This window comes from Hippichthys cyanospilos, chromosome 7, assembly GCF_059441005.1.
Source record: "Hippichthys cyanospilos isolate Australia breed blue-spotted pipefish chromosome 7, RoL_Hcya_1.0, whole genome shotgun sequence".
Taxonomy (NCBI): domain Eukaryota; kingdom Metazoa; phylum Chordata; class Actinopteri; order Syngnathiformes; family Syngnathidae; genus Hippichthys; species Hippichthys cyanospilos.
The window spans coordinates 14,318,220-14,341,270 of NC_142375.1; the positions used below are offsets into that span (position 1 = coordinate 14,318,220).

At 39.8% G+C, this 23,051-nt stretch overlaps 1 protein-coding gene across 4 annotated transcripts; it reads right to left on the reverse strand.

Annotated features, from left to right (window-relative positions):
* Positions 1 to 389: 389 nt before the first annotated feature.
* Positions 390 to 21,696, reverse strand: ube2o (ubiquitin-conjugating enzyme E2O). Of its 4 annotated transcripts, none has more exons than XM_088418777.1 (23): positions 21,197 to 21,696; positions 15,093 to 15,152; positions 14,601 to 14,711; positions 14,001 to 14,098; positions 13,866 to 13,929; positions 13,502 to 13,645; positions 12,207 to 12,316; positions 11,896 to 12,046; positions 11,689 to 11,746; positions 10,110 to 10,266; positions 9,757 to 9,912; positions 9,351 to 9,505; positions 8,723 to 8,835; positions 8,489 to 8,617; positions 7,230 to 7,319; positions 6,835 to 7,144; positions 6,194 to 6,540; positions 5,904 to 6,084; positions 5,555 to 5,691; positions 5,206 to 5,409; positions 5,068 to 5,125; positions 3,154 to 3,844; positions 390 to 2,159 (listed from the first exon to the last, which is right to left on the reverse strand). In XM_088418777.1, exons 1-23 carry the CDS (start codon positions 21,620 to 21,622, stop codon positions 2,150 to 2,152), a joined length of 3,960 nt encoding a protein of 1,319 aa, XP_088274903.1. In that variant the 5' UTR covers positions 21,623 to 21,696; the 3' UTR covers positions 390 to 2,149. The 4 variants fall into 4 exon arrangements, with proteins under 4 accessions (XP_088274903.1, XP_088274906.1, XP_088274902.1 ...); XM_088418780.1 differs by having other exon boundaries at positions 6,194 to 6,543; positions 11,905 to 12,046; positions 21,197 to 21,695; XM_088418776.1 differs by having other exon boundaries at positions 6,194 to 6,543; positions 21,197 to 21,665.
* Between the last annotated feature and the right edge of the window lie 1,355 nt (positions 21,697 to 23,051).

Consider the following 23,051-nt stretch of genomic DNA (forward strand, 5'->3'; position numbering starts at 1 on the left):
AATGGTATGTCCAGAACTCTTGAATTTGAACGTCACATTGTCAGACAAACGAATCAGCAGTAATACAGGCAAACATTTACCGAGTCCTTGACAGGGCGCTCAGACAACAATGAATATTAATTTCAAAGGTTTGAACGTAAATAAAAGAGAAGCTATTCATACATAACTTGTGCATAATTTGCTTCAATGTCACAATTTAGTAGTAAATATTGCACACGTTGTTCTGTAAAACACCCATACAGCATTCTGCATTTTCCGATCACTGATTTTCGGAATCGTTTACTGTAAAGACCTACTTCAAAGTAGGGGTTGGATTAAGCCTTAGGGTTTTCAAAGTCCTTTTGACTTGTCAGCACAATTGGGTTGCAAAGAAACAAAGGACACATCACTACGGTAATGCTTGCAAAGTTTAATGTTGTTATACATCTGTCTCAACACAACAAATGCACTTTGAACAAAAACAAAAAAAATAAAGAAAAATGAAATCATTTTGGACAAATGCCCCAAGCATCTGCACATCTTCAAGTGAGTTTCCACACAGAGGGAATCAGGCTACAAATCATAACTTTAACTCTCTGTATATATTTATATATATTTATATATTTATAAATAAAACAGGCCACTGTGGAGATGACATGGTGCAGTCAAGTCTGTGTTGCCTGTCAGCAAGGCTGAATTTAAAGCAAAATGTTACATGCTTTGGCTTGTGTGAGAGGAGAAATAATAAGCAAAAGCATTTGATCGCTTCAGACGAGCAAGGGCATCGACTTTAGGTAGGAGCTCATTTGTATTTGATATAAAAAGATGGCTGACATTTACAGACAGCAGCGTGAAGGAGGATGAGGAGTGAGCGCGACGCATGTACAAGCTCGGCGACACGCTAGCGTTAAAGGCAGCAAAACAATGATGTCGGAATGTCAAGGAAGCCTGATTGCCTCAGCCAGAGCAGATCTGTGTGTGAAAATCCATTCTTAAACTCATAAAACAACTCTCATCATCAAGGTAGCACATAGAAAGCCCATGTTACAAAGCATAGCATTTGCTTAGTCTATAAAAAAAAAAAAGTAGGTATGATGGTTTTCAGTTTGTGCGAAAACAAAAACCGATGTAAACAAAGACTGGTCTGCTCTCCCTAGGAAGCACAAGTATCACGTTTTTCACAGTAAAGTACAGCATCACCTGTCGCCTGGCAGAATCAACCCCAGAGAGTAGAGTTGGTGGGAAATTGCTGTACTGACTTTTTTTTTTTTTTTTTTTTAACCAATCGCACATGGCCAGGGAAGAGCAATCGTGTCCGATAAGCAGATGTGTTGTTTGGTACCACTCATGCAACGAGGATGGCCGAGGGAGCGATGGGGAGGTTAACACTGTAACAAGGCACAGCGCTAACCAAACAAGCAGCTCTGTACAAGATTCCCCCCCCCAGCAAGTAAGGCAACATTTTGACGAGATGCTGAAATGGACGTGATCACGCGAGTTATTTAGGGTAAGACTCGAACTATAAAAATGAACTTCAAAAGCGCAAGGTCCCATTTTGATGACACACCGGGGTACCTTGGCTTGTGAGTTTCATTTGCTCTGCGACTGAGATCATATTTACTCGATTTCTTCGGAGCTCACCAAATGGTGAGTTTGACGCTGAATGCTGGGCGGATGATAAAATTCACAAGTCAGGGTAGGACTAATATAAATAAAACGAATCGCGTTATAAATGAAGTGACAAGCTGTTGGCAGTTAGAGGACATCCAGTATATTTTGTAATATTTGTGTGTTGACATAATTTTGGCAAAAAGCATATAAGAAGTGGTTTTGACTGAGGGAAAAGGAGAGAAAAATGAGTTCCCATAGGATCGCTTGACGCATCTGGATGGAGTCATCAGTGCAGGCTGGTCCACTGATGGCATCAGCGGTGCTACAAAGTGGCAGCAAAACGGGGCTTCGGACAGGAACCCGGTGGTCTTTCTTAACACGTTGTGAGCTTTTCACGCGACATTGAAACGAGGTGGTCAGCAGGTCCTTGGCACTGTTCTTTCCATGTTTTCCATCTCCACCGCGAACAGAAGGGGACTGGGGGAATGTTTTTACCTGCTTAAAGAGCAGATAAAGAGTTTGTGTGACGCAAAGCAGCTGAGGTCCTCTGTTTGAAGCTTTAGGTGTCACTGGAGGAGAACAAAAAGGGAGGAGATCAGCTGGCATAAGGAAAAAGGCAGTGAGTCCATCAGATATTAAATGCTGTATGCAAACTGTGCGCAAATACCTGTATGCAAACTTTAAGACGTTGTGTAAAGTAATAACGTTTTCTGCCACTTACTGTACTTCGTATTTTGCTTGGCATATATTAGATAATTTACAGAAAAAACCTGACTCACCAAACAAAGAAATAAAATCAATATATGAAAGCCATTCTGGCACGTATTTTTTTTGCCAATATAAAAAAAAAAAACAACTTTAAAATCAAAATGCATTTCATTGGTTGACAATTCTAGTGGGTTTTCACAATTCACAGACCAGTCTTCTCTCTCCCATCAAACTTACAATGAGTGTAAACAAATGTGTTCCATTTTGTGTTTGCAGTTGTTTTTTGCATGTTTGCATCTTCACATTTTCATTTCATTTTTTAAAATTGTTAAAGCGATTAGCCACAGTTAATTTATAAGCTGCTGTTTTGCTTTACTGAATAAAATCACCATTTAGGAATAACCGTTTATCATCGATAAGGCTGCAGTTTTAGATGTCTTGTTTCCCCCCCAAAATACATGTGTACACTGATACAGTTGAGAAAATATGGCGATACAGGATAAAAAAAAAAAACAAATTTATCTTTTAATCCAAGGATTAAATGGGTTTTTTTCCTGAGATGTCTGCAAGCACCAAAACAACCTTCTAAAAATATCATGTTAAAAATAAGACGTTTTAACAGTTACAGTAATTATAAATATTTACGTTATAACAAATCGGTGCGAGTTTTCTAAATAAAGAGCACAAATGTTTATTGTTAAACGATTTTCAATAATCGTTTTGACATCGGTATTAATTTAACTTTAAAAGTCTTTGATTTCTCTTGGTTCGGTCTTGACATTGCTAAGAGGCCCCTCTGCAGGTTGATGAAAAGGAAGAAAAGCAGACAGTGCAGAAGTGTGAGAAGGCACTTACTTGTCCTTTACGGGCTCAGGGATGGCGGCGGCCACCAGCGCGGCTCGATACTGCAGCAGCACGCAGCGGACGCTCTTCACAAAGCCTTTGGAGAGCGGGAAGAGAGGGAAGCCGATGTCCGGGTAGCCGCCGCCCTCGGGGAGGAAGCTTCGATAGCTCTTTCTCCGTTTCTTGGGTCGAACCACCTGCTGACCGAAGGCTCCGTCGCCACCGGCGGAAACCGGTTCCGACGCGACCGGAGCGCCGCCCTTGTTTTCAAGGTCCGAGATCTGGCTGGTCTCCTGCTGCGCGTCGGACGGACTGAGTCCCAAATCCTCCGGTTCTTCCTCTATAACATCGTCTCCCGCGTTCCTGGGGGCGATGTGGGGCACGGCCGCCGGCTCGAGATCCTCGGCGCAAGAAGACTTGGCGTGATGATCCCTGGAGGAGGCGTGGCCCCTTTCGGCTGCGTCGTGCAACTCCAGCCACATTTCCAGGCGGTGCACCAGACGCCAGCCATTGGAGACAAAGTGCTCCCGGATCTCCTGCTTGAACACCTCCACGGGATTCTGAAGCAGTTGAGTCATGGACTGGACCATTTTGATTAGGGCCATCTCGTTGTAGCAGCGGCTGTTCTCGTAACCCTCCTGGAGGCCGCGGTCGCTGTCGAAGCCCGCCTCGTTGTAATAAGGCTCGTTGACCAGGATCAGACCTGACGGTTGATACGCCGTATGGGAGATTTAAGGTTAGGGCTGTTTGCTCTCAAATCTTAACAAAATCAATTATCCTGTTGAATAATCAAGGAATCGACCCACCCCCCACCCCTATTTTTTCATCTATTCTATTTGATCTACTTAATCCACGAATTGAGTTGAAGGGAATAGAACATAAATAACCAATATGTTTTGATCATAACACAGACACACTCAGGTAGTTAGACTACTGCACCAACAACAGTAACTCGCAAGATTTACTCGTGGAGAGTAAAACAGCAGTTCAAACTCAAAAATCAACAATTTGATAGTGGTCACTTGGCAACCAGTAAAAAACTGCAGACATACTACAACTGGACTATAAAACGCAGGGTTCAAAGCATGAGAGAAAAGTAGAAGCTTATAGTCCAAAATTTACGGTCGGTTGTTTTCCAAAGTCAGTCTTCTCTCCTCCACTCAATTTATTTATTTATGAAATCAACTTTCCACAAAGAAATGAATTTAAACACTCCCACTCCTGTTTCAATAAAGATAAAGAGCATTGCGTTCCAGTGCTCCATTGACTAGTGGCATTTTTAACCTAAAATGTGAAAAAGTACAACTACGATTAGCATCTCCTTCAGCACGTACAACCAAATAATTTGCTCCCCATTTCAACAATAAAAATAATTAGCATTCTGGAATATTTTTTTTTTGTTCATGACAAATTTCTCCACGCTTCAACTCCTACCATTTACTGACCATGAGCGAGTTAGAATGAATACTTTGCAAATCCATTTACAATGTGTGAGCCCTCTTTTTTTTTTTATTTGTGCCACTAAAATTTTAGGTTAGGGACCACTGTGCCCCTAGACAAATGCAAATGTTATTTTAGAGATATGTATTCTTTAAAAAAATAATGAAAGAAAAAATTCACAAGTCCTCTCACGCCACAAAAATCATGTTTCCATAAGATAATGGTAGTACATATATGAATTAAATTTTCAGCAAGGGAGTATGGCTCATTACAGATAGTGTTAGTGGGTAGACACATGGATAGGAAAAGAACAAATGTATCGTGAAAGGGTAATGAAAATGTTGCCCTTTGAATTCTAATCATTTCGTGAGGTGGCTAGGGCTTCCTATCCCTAAGACCTGCACAAAGTTGACCTAGATATGCTCAAGGTCATCCATGACTCTAAAAAGGCCAAGTAGTTGAGGATGGATGGACGGTTGTGCTAACCTTGTATGGAGATGAGGACTTGCAGCAGGCTGGACTTGCTTGTCCATCTCTCAGTGCCCTATTTAAAAAAAAAAAAAGAGCATTTCTCCACAAAGTCCTGACAAACATTTAAATGATTAATGCATAGCAAGCACTTACCCTGCCGATCCAGGTGCCCAGTAGGCTGACGCAGACCTTGCCGTTGTTGTAGAGGTTGGGATTGAGGCGGCCGCTGCACTGAGACAGATAACGAAAAAGAGGCGGCAGCGCTGGATAAATGTTAGGCAGCTGGATGTCGAACAGGAACAAGCCGTCCTCGTAAGGTGTACGATTTGGCCCCTTGATCAGAGCTGAGAAGAGGTCCTGTGTGGGGAAAAAGCACGACAAGGCAAAAGTGAGAAAATAGCAACAAAAATGTCAATTCATGCCTCACACACAAAAAAAGACACGCACATAGGTCACACAAAGAGACAGGAATGTTGGTGATATTTCAGGATTGCAAACTCACCATGCGATCTTCAAAGGTTTTGACCATAATGCCATCTGGCAGTGACGTTGCCAGCAGCGCCATTTCCTTCCTTACGGTGCTGAAGAACTTCTTGGCCTCGGCAGGCTGAAACTCCATTTTGTGAAAGGAATGTGTCTCTGCACAAGACAAGAGTGGAACAAGGAGAATTCAAATAACTGACAGCGATTAAATTTGTGCATAATTGATTCACTTTTGGAGCTCGCCAAACCAGGAGACAATTGAGAACGGAGTTTAATGGGTGGTATGGTAAAGTAAAGTTGACTGACTTATTCAGACCAAAAGAACTCCTATTAAATGAAAGCACAGGTGTCAAACTCAAAGCTTGTACCTGGCGCCCAGTCCAGCACAGAGAACACTTCACCCTTGGCACTGGTAAATGTGACGCCAGGTTTGCCGCCACTCTGTTGGCACAGTACAGGTGTGTCACTCAGAAAGTCACTGGGCCATTCCTGTCCAGCCACAGGGGTCTGTGGCTCCTGGTGGGGCTTTTCCTCTGCAGCTCTCTCAGTCTGAATAGTAAGAAACCAAGCAGTGAAGACAAATATACTGTGTATATATAAAAACAGTCAAATAGAAATCAAATCAATGAGGGCTTTCTTGCGGATTCTCACAACCCACCTTTGTACCAGCACTTCCACCTGCTTCGACTACAGCCTCCATTTTCTCCTCCTCCACAATAGCCACATTATCGAGTGTCTTCCTCAAGTTCTCCTGCAGCTTCTTGAGGTCATCGAGGAAGCGCTTCTCCTTGTTGGGTTTTTCGGGGGCCGAGGCCGGCGCCGGACTTGCTGCGTTAGCTGCCGAAGCCGGTGCCACAGAAGTGGGGGATGTCGGAGAGAGGCCGCTCCAAAGCTGCTCCACAGTCATGTTCTTGAGGCTCTCTAGGATCCTGAGGGCTTCCTTCAACTCCCGGAAACCCCGAGATGCACAGTCTCGACCTGACTTCTCAGCTCCGTTGACAGCGCCTGCTGGAGTGCGCAGTAACACATTTTGTCAGTAAGCCGGCAAAATGAGCATTTCTTTCAAGATGTAGTTTTGTGCATTTTTTTTTTTTGGTGATATGAACTGGAGCACGATATAATCAGGGAAATAAATTGACCACAAGATTTCATTCAAAAGCAGGAAAATTGTGTTTGTTGGAATCAAATGCAAATAAATTACAACCTTTTTTACTTATTCCACGTTTTTTTAGTAGAATCCCAAATATATTTTGTCTTTTTCTTTTCTTCCTAAGTAAAATTAGTGAGCCCATCCCTCACCTCCTCCAGAAGCTGAACTCGCCACTACCGCTTCGACCTCCTTCCCACTGGCTGCTTTCGTGGGACTGGTGACCCCGACTTTGTCCCCCTCATGAGGGGGAAGGATAAATGTGGAGTAGCCAGATGTGGGGGTCACCGTCTCTGTGACATCCATGTTGTCGACGTGGCTGTCGTCCTCTGTGGTGAGGCCGTTATCAGTCTCCCAGCTGTCGCTCTCGTCCTCCCACTCTTCCGTGGACAGGCCACTGCTCGTCTCATCCGCCGAGTCGTAGTCCGTCTCCTCGATCTCGGACTCCACGCAATAAAGATGCTATGATGGATTTAAGCGATCAGCAACTTTATCGCAAAAGCTTTTTGTCTTGTCATTTTAGTGCTTGGGTTGTAAAGTACTGTACCTGTGGGAGGACGATGGTCATGGAGTTGTCCGCCCACACCACCTCCACTTTACTGCTCACATCAACCCTGGACACTTGGCCGATTGATGTCTAAGGGTGGGGGTTTGTTGACATAAATTTAAGACAAAAAGTATGTGACTGCTAAGACAACAACAAAAACAACCAAACAAGGGCTTACAAACAAAGGTTTGTTTTTTTTCTTGCTTCGAATACCTTCTGTACAAATTAAAAAAGTAGTTTAAAAAAATTAATCTGAGCGCAAGACACCTAAACAAAAAGGTTAGTGCAGCTTCATCTTGCAGACATTGCTAGCTGTAGGTTTGCTATGGTAATTAGCTCTTGACAAACACAACTTCAAGTGGCCTTTAAACATTCTTCACAGGGCGCTTCAAATTGAGTCAGGGAAATAAAACATTTTACTCATTTGTATAGCATCACACTGTAACTCTAATCTGCTCAATCTAATACGATAGCGCATGCCAGCATCCTCCATTTCCTAAAAAGGTTAAAATTTAAATTTTCCGAAAAAGAAAATTAATTGTTGATGTCTCATTTCAGCGGCACGGAGGAAGACCGGTTAGGCATGTCTGCCTCACAGTTCAGAGATTTCAGTCGAATTCAAGCTTGCCCCTGCCTTCCTGTGTGGAGTTTGCATGTTCTCCTTGTGTTCACGTGGGTCTTCTGCGGGCACTCCAGCTTCCACCCACATTCCAGAAACATGCATTATGGGTATATTGAACACTCCAAATTGCCTTGAGGTGTGATTGTTAGGGTGAATGGTTGTTTGTCTCCGTGTGCCCTGTGATTGACTGGGAACCAGTCCAGCTTGCGCCCCCACCTCCACCCCCACTGCCCGAAGACAGCTGGGATAGTCACAAGCAAGCAAGCGACCTTAGTGACAATGAATGGATGCATGTTTCATTTCAAATGCAACAAAATATGTTTGTTTTACCATAACAAAAGCAACTTGTTTTGCATTGTTCACACACAGTGGTAAAAGATAACCTAATTACAACTTTTGTCATACTATTACACCCCTAGCATTTACACATTTATGTACAGTAGGTTACCAGTTATAACCACTTGCCCTGAGGGAAACCATGAAGTCAATGTGTCCCGGTACAATACTAAGTTTGATGCTCTTGTACCACCGCTTAGTTATAAATGAATTGCCTCATTTGTTGGTCATTTAGTTATTCAAATTGGATACCCAGTATAACGGCCATTTACTAGCTCCAAATAATTTAATTACACCATACCTCATTGTCACAGTCATTTTCACCCAGGTCCGAGTTCCATATTCTTATGACAATGTCCGTGGTGCGGAAGTGGAAATCTGGGTGGTCCGCTATGTCGTACACGCTGACATCTTCCTCCACACCAATAATCTGAATCGCCAGGGAGGGAAAAATAAGACACATCATTCTAATACACTCAGTATATGCAACAAGTTGTTTTTATTGTTTCATCTGTGCACTGGCTTCTTCACTGACCTCCACATCATCACTGGTGGCGTTGAGTTTGATCCACTTAACGACACATGTCCTGCCTTTATGGTCACCAGATTGGATCACACCATACACACCTGGGTCCTGGAGGGCTTGGGCTATGTTGAAATACAATTACATTTAGTTTTTTGTGTTATTATTATTATTATTATTGAGTAATTTCATGCCAAAGTATCCCCCAAAAACATTTACAACAAGTCGATTTTGATAAAACGTGGTGTAATTGCTGATAATGATGATGCAACACAAATTGTAAAAACGTTAAGTCAATCGGAGCAGGGGTTCGGGAGATGTGAATTTATTTATTTTTTTGCCAAAAATAGATGTGGGTCACATTTTTTTCATTAAAAACAATCTCTCACTTGTTCTTTAAAACAAACAATTTTCAGAGCTGAATGGTTTTTGTTTAGCAAAAATAAGGAGTCAAAGTATGCATACCATCACACATTGCTGATCTTATTATGGTAGAGAGGTACAAACCACTAATTGCAATGACAATAATCAAATAAATATAGCAAACAAATTAGCAGAGGTATATTAAATGCTGGAAAATAAAAACCGTTTATGGCTACGAATCCAGGAGCAAAGCGCTTCAACATATGAATTGACTTACGTCGTTTGTCCACAACAAAGTCGCCAGGGCAAAATTCATGGCCATCTAGGTGCTGGATCGGGATAAGGTCATTTGATCGTATTCCTTTCTCCAGATGTCCGTCCTTCCACATGACATCAGCCGTGGTCTTGGTAGATATAACTTCCACAGCCACACTACACACACATTGTTGCAAAAAAAATTGCATCATTGGTAAAATGCAATAACGATACAACAGGAGAAGCTTTTATAAACTTAAATTTACAAAATTCAAGATAAACACCAGATGATAAGGATGAAAATTAGTCTTGTAAGAGATCGAGTGAATACACAAATCTCACAAATCTTGTAATCTAGAAATAAACGCTGCCTAACAAAAAGAGGTAGGTGGAAGTTGCCCAAACAACATAATTACGGTACATCTCACCTGTCTCCTGGTTTGAACTCGCGAGAGAATTTTGTCCTCTTCTTCTTGTGTTTCCTCTTCAAATTGCGTATAGAGAGTGGGATGCTCTTCTTGCGGTTGGTTCCCACACCCCCACTATGTGAGGATGCTGTGGAGCTGGCCGATGATGTCAGAGAACTACAACACAAGTAGAGTGACTTTTGGTTGATTTTATTTGCACTGGAAACGTTGGCCATAGTATTTGAGTATTCAGAAGTAGTTTTGAAATTACTCTATATATTACTCCGTATTAATGAATACACACCAACAGTTTCTTTACAGAACCATTCAAATTTTGTGGCATACTATACAACATGCAAAAGGAGCTAGCAGACCTGGTGTCATCCGTGTCTTCTGCTGCCTCATCATCAGCGTCATGCTCGCCATGTTCACCAGGGTTGTTGTGCGTGTTCTGGGATTCAGTTTGGTTCTGATTGTTTGGACAGTTATTGTCATGATGAGAGGCATCCGTTGGTGCTGATTTGTGCTCGCCTGTTGTCAGATTAAAAATGGGCATTCAATAGCAATTGAATACTAGTTTTTACATGAGAGCAAATACCACACAATAATGAACGACAACAACAAAAATAAATACAAGAAACAAAACATGTATTGGAATGTAAGTCTGTTACACAAATGTTACTTTTCTGAGTAGTGAAAAAAGAACAGTGCGGCTAAAGTTACCTTGAAAATTTGATTTACTTTAGTGATAATTGATTGATTGATTGAAAATGGTAAATGAACTTACTCTTACATAGCTCTTTTCTACCTCAAGTACTCAAAGCGCTTTACACTGACAACTCATTTACCTACTGATCAGGAGCAACTGGGGGTTCAGTGTCTTGCTCAAGGACACTTTGACATTGTCACAACAGTCGAGAAGTCAAAGCCACAACGTCTCTGTTGGGTAATGACGACTCTACCACTGAGCCATGGCGCCCCACGAAATAGTAACTTAGTTACTTTACAGATTACTTGCTTGAAAAAAAATAAGAGATTACAAGTGGCTTTAAGAGTTAACATTTCACGGATAGTGAACACTGGTTGACATAAAAATGACCCCTACTTTTAGACTTAAAAATACATATTTATTTCTAAACTAATGGCAGTTTTACTTCTACTACTGATGTAAAAAGGTAAAAAGTAAAATTTTATTTTGTGCATTATTTATCACACAAACTGGTGTGAATGAAACCATAGTGCCCTGTGATCAAGTTTTTTTCTGAGTGTTATTGAAGCTACAGTATGTGGAAAACACAGTTGACATACCAGTACCTTAATATTTTAGTTTTTAGCGGATACAAATTAAAAATAGCTGCTGTACTTGCATTTCACTCGGTTTAATATCAGAGATCATCTCTATTATCAGGTGTTCTATATTATATAGTTATTTTTTTTTAATATTTTTATGAATACTGTATAGTATTTAGCAATCAGGTGATTGTCTGTATTGTAGCATTCATTACTAGTTTGTGACATTGCACTATGAGTGAAAAGCGGTGACTCGCAAAGGCGACTAGGTATTACTACATGGAGTAATATGTGCTTTTTATTCCTGTATTGTCATGTTACCTATCTGATTACTATACAGAGAATAGTAGCACAGCGAAACACATTACCAACATCACTGGAAAAAGTATCATCCTCGTCTGTTTTGCTGCAGAATGCTGAACTTCAGCACCATCTATCAACAAACTATTCCCTCAGGTCAGGGCTTTGTACAGAATGTCTGACAGAATGCTCTCACAGGAATATAACACTCTCTGACACCACATCAAGACATTTAGTTGTCAAATATGTGACAGATTATATGAGAAGAAGCTTTTTTCTCTGACCTTGACAAATGTACAGTATAATGATTTTATGTGTGTGTGAGAAATGAGAGTGCACTCAAAACAGAGCATTGTACAGTACCGTGTGTATCAACGTTCATTGTCTTCTTGCCAGAATCCTTCTTGAAGTATCTTTTCAACTGTAACACAAACACGTACACGTGTAGATTTTGCAATTATCACCTTTGAAAGGACTGACAATTCTACTTTTGTCTCTTTCCATCAACTACAGTGTATAGTCAGTGATTATGTTCAAAGATAATTAACCGATTCCTCATGTAATCTAGACCTTTCTGACCACATGGTCTTCTTGCACGACAGGTGTCCCTTCAGGTCCTTCAAATGTGATGTGCGTGGCTTCCCCATTAGCAGGGAACACATAGAGCCCCCTGTCTCCAAGCTGCCTTTGGGTGTGGTCATAGTAGCCGAGGCGCCTCACCCTAAAGCCGGCATGGAAAGCAACATTACACAAAGAGCAGTGCACTACACAATGGTCATACATTAATTGACAATCTGGGAGGGAGCTGTGTTTTATATGGCTGGTAATCAAATACACTGTACAGCATGTCTGCAATTGCATCAGTGAGGAGGCAAACACACCTGCAGAGGTTCTCTTGTGTGATGGTGCACGGAGGAGGATAGATGCTGTCAGAGCCTTTTGGGGAGTAGCTCTTTGTGATCCACGTCACCTTCAGCTCAGAAACCTTGACCTGATTAAACCAAATAATCACAAGTGACAATGGCAGTGTGTCATAACAAAACTAAACAAACAGGCGAATTAATTTTTGGTCACTAATGTGCTTGATGAGTATGATGTAATATTGACACTGTTAAGCTTGGTTGCATGTTGAGAAATTACACTACCTAACGTAAAAGAAAATTTGAATAATGCTGGGGGAAAAAAGGCAACTACGTGGGGTAAGCTGACTTAAAAAAAAACAGTTGACATATTCGAGTACTGTATATGATATATATAAATATCCCCTTCGAAGCGCCACCATAATCATGTTTGTGTCACCATTTTTTACACTGACATTTTGCAATGTTGCAGTGACAGCAAAGGTGACAAAAACAAAGAAATATCAATTTTTGATGGAACTGTACTTGTCTGGATTTACCTCAGATGTCCTTGGACTAATTAAACTAGATCCCAAATGGACAGCACAAACCATAACTGATGGACTCATGAAACTTTTTAAGGAGGCAGGATAGCTGTGTGCATACACAGACGGTGCATTGCTAACGTTAGGGTTAGACACTGAGAAGGACAGCCAAATGGCTGGTGTTATTTGTGTGCTTAAAAACTCTTACTGGCTTGATAGGTAGTGGGATTTCATCAAGACATTATTAGTGCATTGATCATCCCAAAATAAAAAGAGGAGCATCCCAAAAAACACAAGGATTGTATAATCCAACAATATAACCTGTCACTACAAACAATCTACTGTACAGTTTAGTGAGGCTTAGTTTTACATTTCCAAATGTCAACCAGTGGGGGACAGTCATGCTAAACGTGCCCAGTCTGAGCCCCAAGAAGAAGAAGAAGACTTATCGTTGGTGGCCAATCACTCAATGTAATAATCGATAGGCTAATAAATTTTTAAAAAGATTTAATAATGACAGCTCTAAACACTATGTAACATTACAAAAACAAATAAGAACCGTGCCTGCTGAGTCCAAATATGTGAAAAAAGTTGTGCCTTATATTCCAGAAATTATGGTGTTTACATATTGCTCTTAAAAAGGGGATATTATAGAAAATAAATTCTAGTTTCATTTTCCTGAGCAAAATATTGAGCAAGTGAACTTGTTAGTGGAAAATGGACCATCTGGATGCTATTGGTATTTTAAGCTCTCAGGGAAAGCTGCATAAAACGGCAAAGTTTCTCTTTTACCTCTTCCACTACTGCCCTGAACTTGCAATTCCTGCAGAGGACAGGTTTGACCCCTGACAGCCACTGGACATTAGAGAAGACTTTAGATGGACCAATCAGGACCTGCCCAGGATAGAACCCATATTCCTCGTCAAAGAACAGACCCTGAAAAAGAACGGCGAATAGTTGAACCAGCTGACAAAAAAAGCACATTAAATATTTCAATCAATGAAATAACCATACATACATTATTAGGGGTGCACATAATTAGGAACAATAAGTACAGGTAAATACTTTATAATGGCCTTCTTAGAATATCACAATCTGGCTAAGGCTTGAAAATAAGATAATAGAGGTGAAACACTAAAGAGCATTATTTTCATACCGGATCACAAGCATGAGGACTGACGTCGTAAAGCTTGGCACCATCCTCCACACTCATGGAACATCTGGAAGGTGAGAAAACGTCAGATTACAGAAACATAATCACAGTCACACACAATCCCAAAAAGTAGCTTACCTGGCTCCATTGGAGAGCTTGAGGATGATATGACTGGTAAAGTCATATACTTTCCCTAGCCAAAAGTCATAAGCTATGTAGTCACCAAACATAAAAGACTGTGTAGGAAAGAAACAACAATTTGAGAAGTTACTCAAAACATAGTGCTCAGAGAAACAAGACTTTAAATAAAGCCATATTTGATTATTTCAAACAGCTCTCGCTGAACACATGGTTTATTTTAAAAAGGCTGATTGTATTAGGTAGATACAATTAAAATGCAATTATTACAATGTCGATGTCAGTTGACCTCACACGCTGATTCTGCATAGAAGGTATTTGTTTTCGTAAAATTGGGGCCAACTTCCACTAAGCGGGCCACTAAACTAGTCACTAAAAAACATCAGAAATCTCAAAACCTATTAGTTATTATCAACAAACACTGCTATAATATATTCTCTTCCTTACAGACTTAAAAGTTGAATAAGAAAAAAAACACGAGGTCAAAAGGAACAAACTCAACTTTCTCAGTTATGCATTTTACCCACACAGTGGGGACAGCCTTTTTTTCACCCAATTCTATTATGAATTTATTTCTAAGTGATAAATGTGAATGATTACCCAAATATGCTGTAGCTCTTTGCTGTTGACAGGATACAGTACACAGTTTGTGCCCACGAGTTTCACTGCACACTCAATGTCCACATTGGTCACTATGCCACACTGGCTGTCCTGTAATAAAACAAAAGAAATATATAACTTTTCGTTGGCAAAACAGATTTTTCCCCCAACAAGAAAATATAATGAACCAAGCCAAAACATAAATGATGGTGATCTCAACCTAACATTCCACAACCTTAATTAAGAATGTGTTTTCTGAACTGTTCCTGAGCAAAATATTGTATTGTTCTTTCCTTTAAATTTTCCCCAAATTTTGAACATCATTGGAATTGAGGTTTATAAAAATCCAAGCCAACTAACTGCTGAGTCTTTTACATGTTTGACAAAAGGTACATTATTCTTTCATTTCTGCAGATGTCGCTGCACAACACAAAAGATGTGAATGAGTGAATTAAAGAGATGAAGAAGCAAAACATTGCATGTTCATCTTACATTTGAATTATTGCGTCGAACAATGTCTCTAATCACGATGGATCGATCTTCAAGAGATAGCTGTGGAGAAAAACACAGAAAGAAAAACATTAGTTTACTGAGTTTTTCAGGTATTTTGCGCTAATACCAATGCTAGAAGCGAAAATGATAAAGAAATATGCAAACATTTTATATGAAGTTACATACTACTTCAGGCATGTCATTTTAAGCAAAAAAGAAAACCTTTTCCAGAGGTCGAAGCAAAAATATGGAATACAACTGCAACTTGTTCGCTGCCGTCAACACAATTGGAGAACAGATCTTGTGTGCAAGTTTGAGTTCTACTGCATTGATTTTTGCTAAATAAATTTTCCCCAAAAAATGACTTATAGGCCAGTGTGACTTGAAACGGTTATGTTAACATTTTGATAGATGCCACTTACACTCTAGACATATACAGTATTCTTAAAAGTATGGTACCTCAGTTAAAATGCAGAAATGTTACCACACACACACACACACACACACACACAGTGAAACCTTTGTTATTTTACAGCATGTTTAAGAAATGAACACACTAATATTGAGCAATGTTTCCTCTCCATTCTCTGAATTCTGGGAAGTAGAAGCAGAGTTCATGCCGTTGGGTGTAAGAAATGTATCCCCATGTTAGCATTGAATCTATTACTCGTCATTATGTCTATTTGAGGCAAGAAGTATTCCACACAAACACAGCCAAACACGTCATTTGACATGTGGTGCTTATGCAAGTCCCCTTTGCTATTACAGGCATCCATAAAATAGCAAATTCACACTTATACAAGTATGTATTTGTGCAGTCATAAGTGCAGTGTGTCTTATGTGACGCACAAGTTGTATTAGTGTATATCTTAAGAAGCCTTAGTCTAAATAACAATTACATTTTGATTATTTGCCATAGTTGAATATTTGTTTGAAAGAGTAACAATGTACAAGAGGAGCTTCATTCTGGCACGACTTACACCAAATCAGGTCATGAGACTCCTTTACATCCACATTTCCAGCTGTGCTGCACCTGTACCAATTATATTTTTACTCTTGTTAAAAAATAAAGTAAAAGAACTGTCGGAGAAGAGGAGTAAGGAATAAATTATAGCAGACTGACTCACAACAACTTTAAATAAGGACTAAAAGGTCATAGGTACATAAGAAGAAAAGAGTCATAAAATGTATAAGGAGATTTTTTTGATCAAATCTACATTTTGGCATTTGAATAATATGACCTGTATATATAACCTGTATTATTAAATTGAAAAAAAAAAATAACTATACTGAAAGGGAAGGAATTCAAACAAATATACATACTATAATTGTAATGTTTAAAAATGTACAATAGAATGGTTGCACAAGTGCCCACAGCCTAAAACGAATAGTTTGCAAAAGCACAATTTTCTTTAATGAAAGCCTTAGTTCCTTTTGGGATGGCCACACTTTTTGACATTAGCAATATCTGATTATTGTGGGCAATAATAGTATGAATAAAACCCTCTTCCAAGTCAAGATAAGTCTTGATGGATTGAAGTACTTTGTTGTCGGCATATTTTCATGCACAATGTTGTTTTGGCCTCAAAAGATTTGCAAAGGCAAAATTCAAAAAGAAATGAAAGCTAACAACTGTTTTGAACGGGAAACAACTACATAATCAATCACACGGACACAGTGATAGCTTCTCGTAGCTGCTACAGAACAGGGCCGAGTGGCGGCAAGTTATTGATTGACACAAAAGTCTAAGGAACTACTTTGCCACCAAGACAAAACAATGATGCCTAACATCAAGGCTCCTCATCAACTCTTTCTGCAAGGCTCAACAATGAAAAAAACACAAATGAGGATTGTGGTGATGACAAGAGACATGAGGAAGATAGGAGTGTGGTGGCTAAGAAACCGAACATGAGCAGCAAAAGGGGCATGGAGCAGATACTTGGGCAGCCCATTAAATGAGAGACTCAGACAGAGGAGAGAAAATGACAAATCTGAAAATGTCACTACGCCAGAGACATTATTTTATTAACAAATCTAAAAACATATGCGTGCGTGCCTGTGTTGCATGTGATTGGCAGTTTGAGCTGTGTGCCTAATGGGCAGGGCCGAGACTGCGGATAAGAATGGAAGCAAGATATCAAATGAGTCCATTATCTCAAGGCAGGACAAGCATCCAGTCAGCAGCATATTACGTCAACATTCCCCATCACTGGGAAGCGGATGGAGGAGCAGGCGCGGATGACCACCACGCATGGGGTGTTAGGGAGGTTTAAAGCGTAACATGTGATGACGAGAAATGGGACAAAGAGGTTGAGATAAGGATGAGAAAGAGAAGTTTAAGATTCTAAGTGTCAAGAAAGGTTATAAAGTATCATCTCCACACTACCACAGGAGGAAAGACATGTGGCATGACTACTCCATTGAAGTTACACATTATATTTACATTAGTGCATCATTGAACTCTGTACATACAGCTCAGACACGTCTATGAGACCTGTCTTTGCTGTCAAGTTCACATGACTATGTTTAAGTTGATTTTATGTGCACAGTTACAGCATTACAACAACAGAACTTAACACACTACCAACACTACATCAACTTCAAAAGAAACAGTAGTTGAGTTCCCAAATTATTACCATCACATAAGGACTTAAACATCAACACACACCCATTAAATAATTATATTCAATCACTGATAAGAATGATAAGAAACTGCTCGTCAGATAAACTGTCATGTGTGACGTATGAAGCATTCAAATGCAGTCTGACATTTTAAACTTTTTTCATTTTAAAGACAGAAAAAAGCCATTGATGCATTAACCATTAATAACTGGGAAAATAATAATGGTCATATTAATAGCAATAATAGTTAATAATGTCATATTATTCGTTTAATTAAAGCCATTTATTCAGGCCCGAAGGATAAGCAACTCTTCCAAAAAGGATCCACAAAAATTAGAAAATTGCTACTCAAATTTTAAGTCAATGAATCAATCAGGGTGGGCCCAAATGGCATTACTTGTCAAAGTAAAAATTAAAAAAGTAAAAGCAACCGTACGCTTTATAGAAAATGCAATTCTGTAGCGTTAAGTGAGAGGCGAGGCTTATAGAGAACCAAGAATGAGCTGGAATTAAATGAGCTTTTTTAAAGAGTATCCACCTCACCCAGCACTGAGCTGTATAGTTTAGCACTGGCAATCATTTAAACATAGGTGTTGGCTTTCCAAATGTCTTCGCTGTTTGGGCCCACAGATGTATTGAAGATATGCCCCTAAAATAAAAGATCCATACGGTAAGGTCTGCTCAAGAAGTGGCCATCCTCACTAGATACTGCATACCAGTATCATCCTCCCCCTCCAACCACTGCCCAGGGAGTGGCTCGCATCCCACCACAACAATCCCCTCAGCCCTGACACAAGCTCTCCCTGCATCATGCACATCAGGAATGATTGTTCACAACCACTGGGATGTCCTCACCACACCCCTCCTGCTGCAATGCACCTCTGCCCTTGATTTGGGTCGCATGAGTCAGGCACAGAGATGGAGATCTAACCCCAAATGGCTGCCTCTGGAGAAGCCTATTAAGATTTTATGATAGAAAATGGGATATGGAGAATGGTAGTGTGCAGCACACATTTCTGCTTTAAGTGGAGTGTAACTGAATCACTCGGAGATGCAACATTAATGCATTCTCTCGACATTCCTTTTGTGTTCCTTACACACAAAACACCAAAAGCATTCAGTCCACGGACCTCCTTGTGATTCAAAACACCACACAGAAGTGTTGTGTTTCTATGGCGACATAGACAATAACAAATTAAAAATCTTTACCTATTCATTAGCACATCTGCATCACGGTTATGACGTCCGAAGACTTAAATCTTAAATTGTCTTTTAATGATAATAAACTGATGTATTATTAATATAGACAAATACATATTCTAATAAAGACAACTACTTTTACTTCTCGAGAAGAAAAAGTTGGTTCCACTCTGTACTAGTATCTGTAAACAGCTTTACTATTGCAATAGTTTCCCCAAACTGTACAACTTACTTCAGTTTGTGTGGACAGGACATACCGGTAGTTAGGGTTTCCTATAGCAATGTAAGAAATTTGAAGAGAAAATCTGAACAATCATCATGCACCAGTATATTCTGATGTTAAAAGTATGGTAATTTGTCTACCACATTTGAATGGATCAACTTCCGTTTTTATGAACTGAAGTCTTCTATTTTTTAGGTTATCTAGCTTGACATCAGTACAATGTATGCAAGATGCTGATTGTAAATTATCCTTATCAGCAGTCCCCAACTACCAGACAACGAAACCTATAAGAGTCTGCTTCCACAATGTGCAGGGTGATGCAATGGAACTGAAGGAAAAATATTTTATTGATCTAAGTCTGATTGATTGATTTGGGGAAAAAATGGCTCAGGGCTCTCACTAATTATCACAATTTTTTTTGTATGCCTCATCTGTTAAAATATCACTTTGTTTTATGTGAAAAAGGTCCGTGGCACAAAAATACATCTCAACAGTGAAAAAATACAGATAATCAGAAAGCTCATGCAACAGAATACCTAAAGGAAATGATCAGTTGATATTTTTGACATCTATATATCCATAATTTGCGATTAAAGGTTGCTCTGATGTCTTTAAATCCTTTTTGTCCTGTGAAAATGCAAATGTAATGGCTTCCCTGAGAAAATTTAATTATAACTACAAGCAAAGCAAATGTTTGAGAGGCGCAGTCACTTGCAGGAATCATTTTCAAAACTACATTAATGTGCCACTAGAGCATCATTAAGAAGGAGGAGTCTGTCATACTGTATAATCATCGTATTCTGATAAAAATTCAGTCAAGGCAGATGCACAACAGAATGTGACACGTGACGCATACTAAAAAAGCACACAGGAAACTCAAAAGACCTGTGCAAAATGACTGAAATAGACTTCTAGGTCAGTCTCATCATCTCTGAAACAAACGTCTACATGCTCTTTCCAGATCAGTCCTTGTTTTAGGGCTACATCCTTTGACAATAGATTTACATGAAAGCTATGTGACATACACGTAGAAAGGAATGTTCTCTGTGACCACTGAAAAAAATATATTTGCTAAACAAGGTCTGGGACCAGGTCAGCTTTAAGAGCAAATCAAGTAAAATATTTAGCGGTTACACCTATCATAGCCAAATTGAGGCAGTTTTTGTCTCGATTTATCAATTGGGTAATTGTTTTACTTGGGGTTGTTTGATTCTGGCACTCTTTTCACATTGACATCAGTCTCTTTAAAGACGTTTTTTGAAAGTATGTTTACTAAGGAACACATTGAATTGATGGCAAACATGCATGCTACATCCCCCAAAACAAGGATATTTGTTTGTGTTTTGTAAGTTGACTTCGCACCAGGTGAGGGTGTCCCTGGAAGAACTTGACTCCAGGTCAGCCTAGGTCGACTGGGATAGGCTGACCTGGAGTTCCTTCATGAGGATACGAGTCCAAAATTTAAACGATAGTTATGGATAAAATGATTTTAATGTGAGAGGCTTCAAAGTAAATGATCGGTGGTTACGTAGTATCTTTACTCATTACTCCTAATTCATAATGCACCCAAAGAAAAATATAAATAATAGTTGCTTTCATTTGAAGATGGGAATGTATGTCTATACACGTACGTATGTCACACCCAACGGAGCAGCTAGCTCAAGTTCATAAAGAGCCAGTCACTGCGCGACATTGCACACCTGTCGCAAGGAAGCTAGACTTCACAACATAAACCAAACAATAAAAGCCTTATATTATAATGAACAATAAAAACTAAAAGCTGTATACACATTATACGTCGTTGTTCGCCGTCACGTGCTTTGAACAGCCGCACCAGCTCAGCAACATACGGCAAGAGCTATGTAGCTAGTTAGCATGTGTGCTTTGAACGCTAGCAAGTTAGCCGTTTATGCTAGGCGTCCAAACAGATGAATTAGATGCACCGAGTGCAAATAAGTCCACGCGAATTCTCGTCCACGAACATCGAGAACACTTTATAGAAAAGGCTGTCAGGCAAAGAGAACCCGTCAAGGGTCATGTGTTAAGTGTGGTATTGTACCTGTGTCTCCCCGATGTCTTGCTTCCCTCCATCGGGGTACCACTGGACACGGACAAATCCCCGACCGAGAGGCCGGTTGTGGATGTCACACGGGACCCGTCCACCTCCACCACCGGTGCCTTTTCCTCCGCCACCGCCTCCGCCACCGCCGCCGCCACCATCTCTCCCTCCACCATCATCAAGATCTGAGTCAGAGTTGAATTCCTCCTCGCCGTGGATCATCCGTACGAGGCCGAACCGGACAGACCCTTTATACTTCCTGGAGACCAAGTCGTGGGAGAAGAGTAGCCGCTGAGAGCCGTCCGTATGTGGAGGCAGGGCCATGGATAGCGGCTCGGAGACCGGGCTGGCCGCGGGGGAAAGGCCTGAGGTTGGGGATGGAGGCTGGGCTGCGTCCGTCGAATCGTGTGCTGCGGGCTCCGCCATCGCTGCTGTTGTCAGGGAGTGATGCTGGAGCGCGAGGACGACACTGTGCGGTGAAAAAAAAGCAACCTGGAAGCACTAGAGCGCACGCGCTTACGTAGTTACGCGCAAACCGGGCAGTTTGCGTACCTTGCGTAACATCAGACTGTTATCGCGCAGTGCCGTCTCCCGCCAATAGGTGTCAGCAAAGTACTTGTTTTGCACAAAAGGTGAGAAAGTGTAGTCCGGGGGCAGTGCTTGGACTCAACAAACCAAACGCTTAAAAAAAACATTTTTCAGTACTGTATTTATTTATTACTTTTACTGCTTAACTCCATTAATTTCACAACGAGCAAATGCATTTGATACATGCTAAAAAATATGTGTTGCTTTTTTCAACTTTCAGCAATGATGACACAAAATAGGTTCATTAAATGTATAATATAGTCATTTGTTTTCATTCATCTCAAATGATTCGTAAATCATTCAATAATAAAGCTGTCAAACAAACTGACACATACAAAAATATATTGCCAAATAATTGGTTAGTTTGTTTACATTTAATAGTAAATAAACTTTTAAAATTACAATGACTATAGTCAAAAGACTTTCAAATTATAACAAATTATTCATATATTTAATTGCCTTCACTGTATAATAGGTTCATTTGAAAAATTAAAACCTTCAGCACAAATGTTGGCCACTCCTGATATGTACTTTATTGTTTGTGTTGTATGAATGTATTTATTTGTTTACAAATGTAATCTTGCATTTACATTCTGTAAATAATGATTTTCTGATTGTTATTTTGCACTTTACAACCATATAGGACCCCAATTTGTGGGGATCAAACACAACAGTGTCAAATATACAGACTTTCTATTTACTGCATAATAATGAACTTTTTCTTTTTTTTAATGCTGGACCTACAAAAAAAAGAAAAATGTGAAAATTCTCAATCTTTTTTTTTTGCCCTTTTTCAAAATGAAAATACTCACTTTTTGTTATAAGTTTAACATAACTTCTTTTAAATGTTTAAAATAGTTTAGCCTGAAAGCTGACAAACAACATCCCACAAATCTAATCCTTTAACACGGTATATCTGGATAAGAAACTGTGAAAAAAAATCTGAAATCGACTTAAAGGGATAAGAGGCAGCAATATTTAGAAAGTCTCCATAAAGCTGGCAAAACTCTCAACTGCTTAATGTTGTTTATGTGCAGTAACAAGAGTTGTGTTGATGCATTTACTGCTTCATATTTGCACATTTACTTTGTGCAATATATATATATATATATATATATATATATATATATATATATATATATATATATATATAAATAAATTGGGAACTGGGGTACCCAGAGAAAACTGCAGTGGGCAAGGTGTGTGTGTGTGTCTTGCTCGGACGGACAGACAACCAATGCACAGAAATCAGAAATGGCATACACTA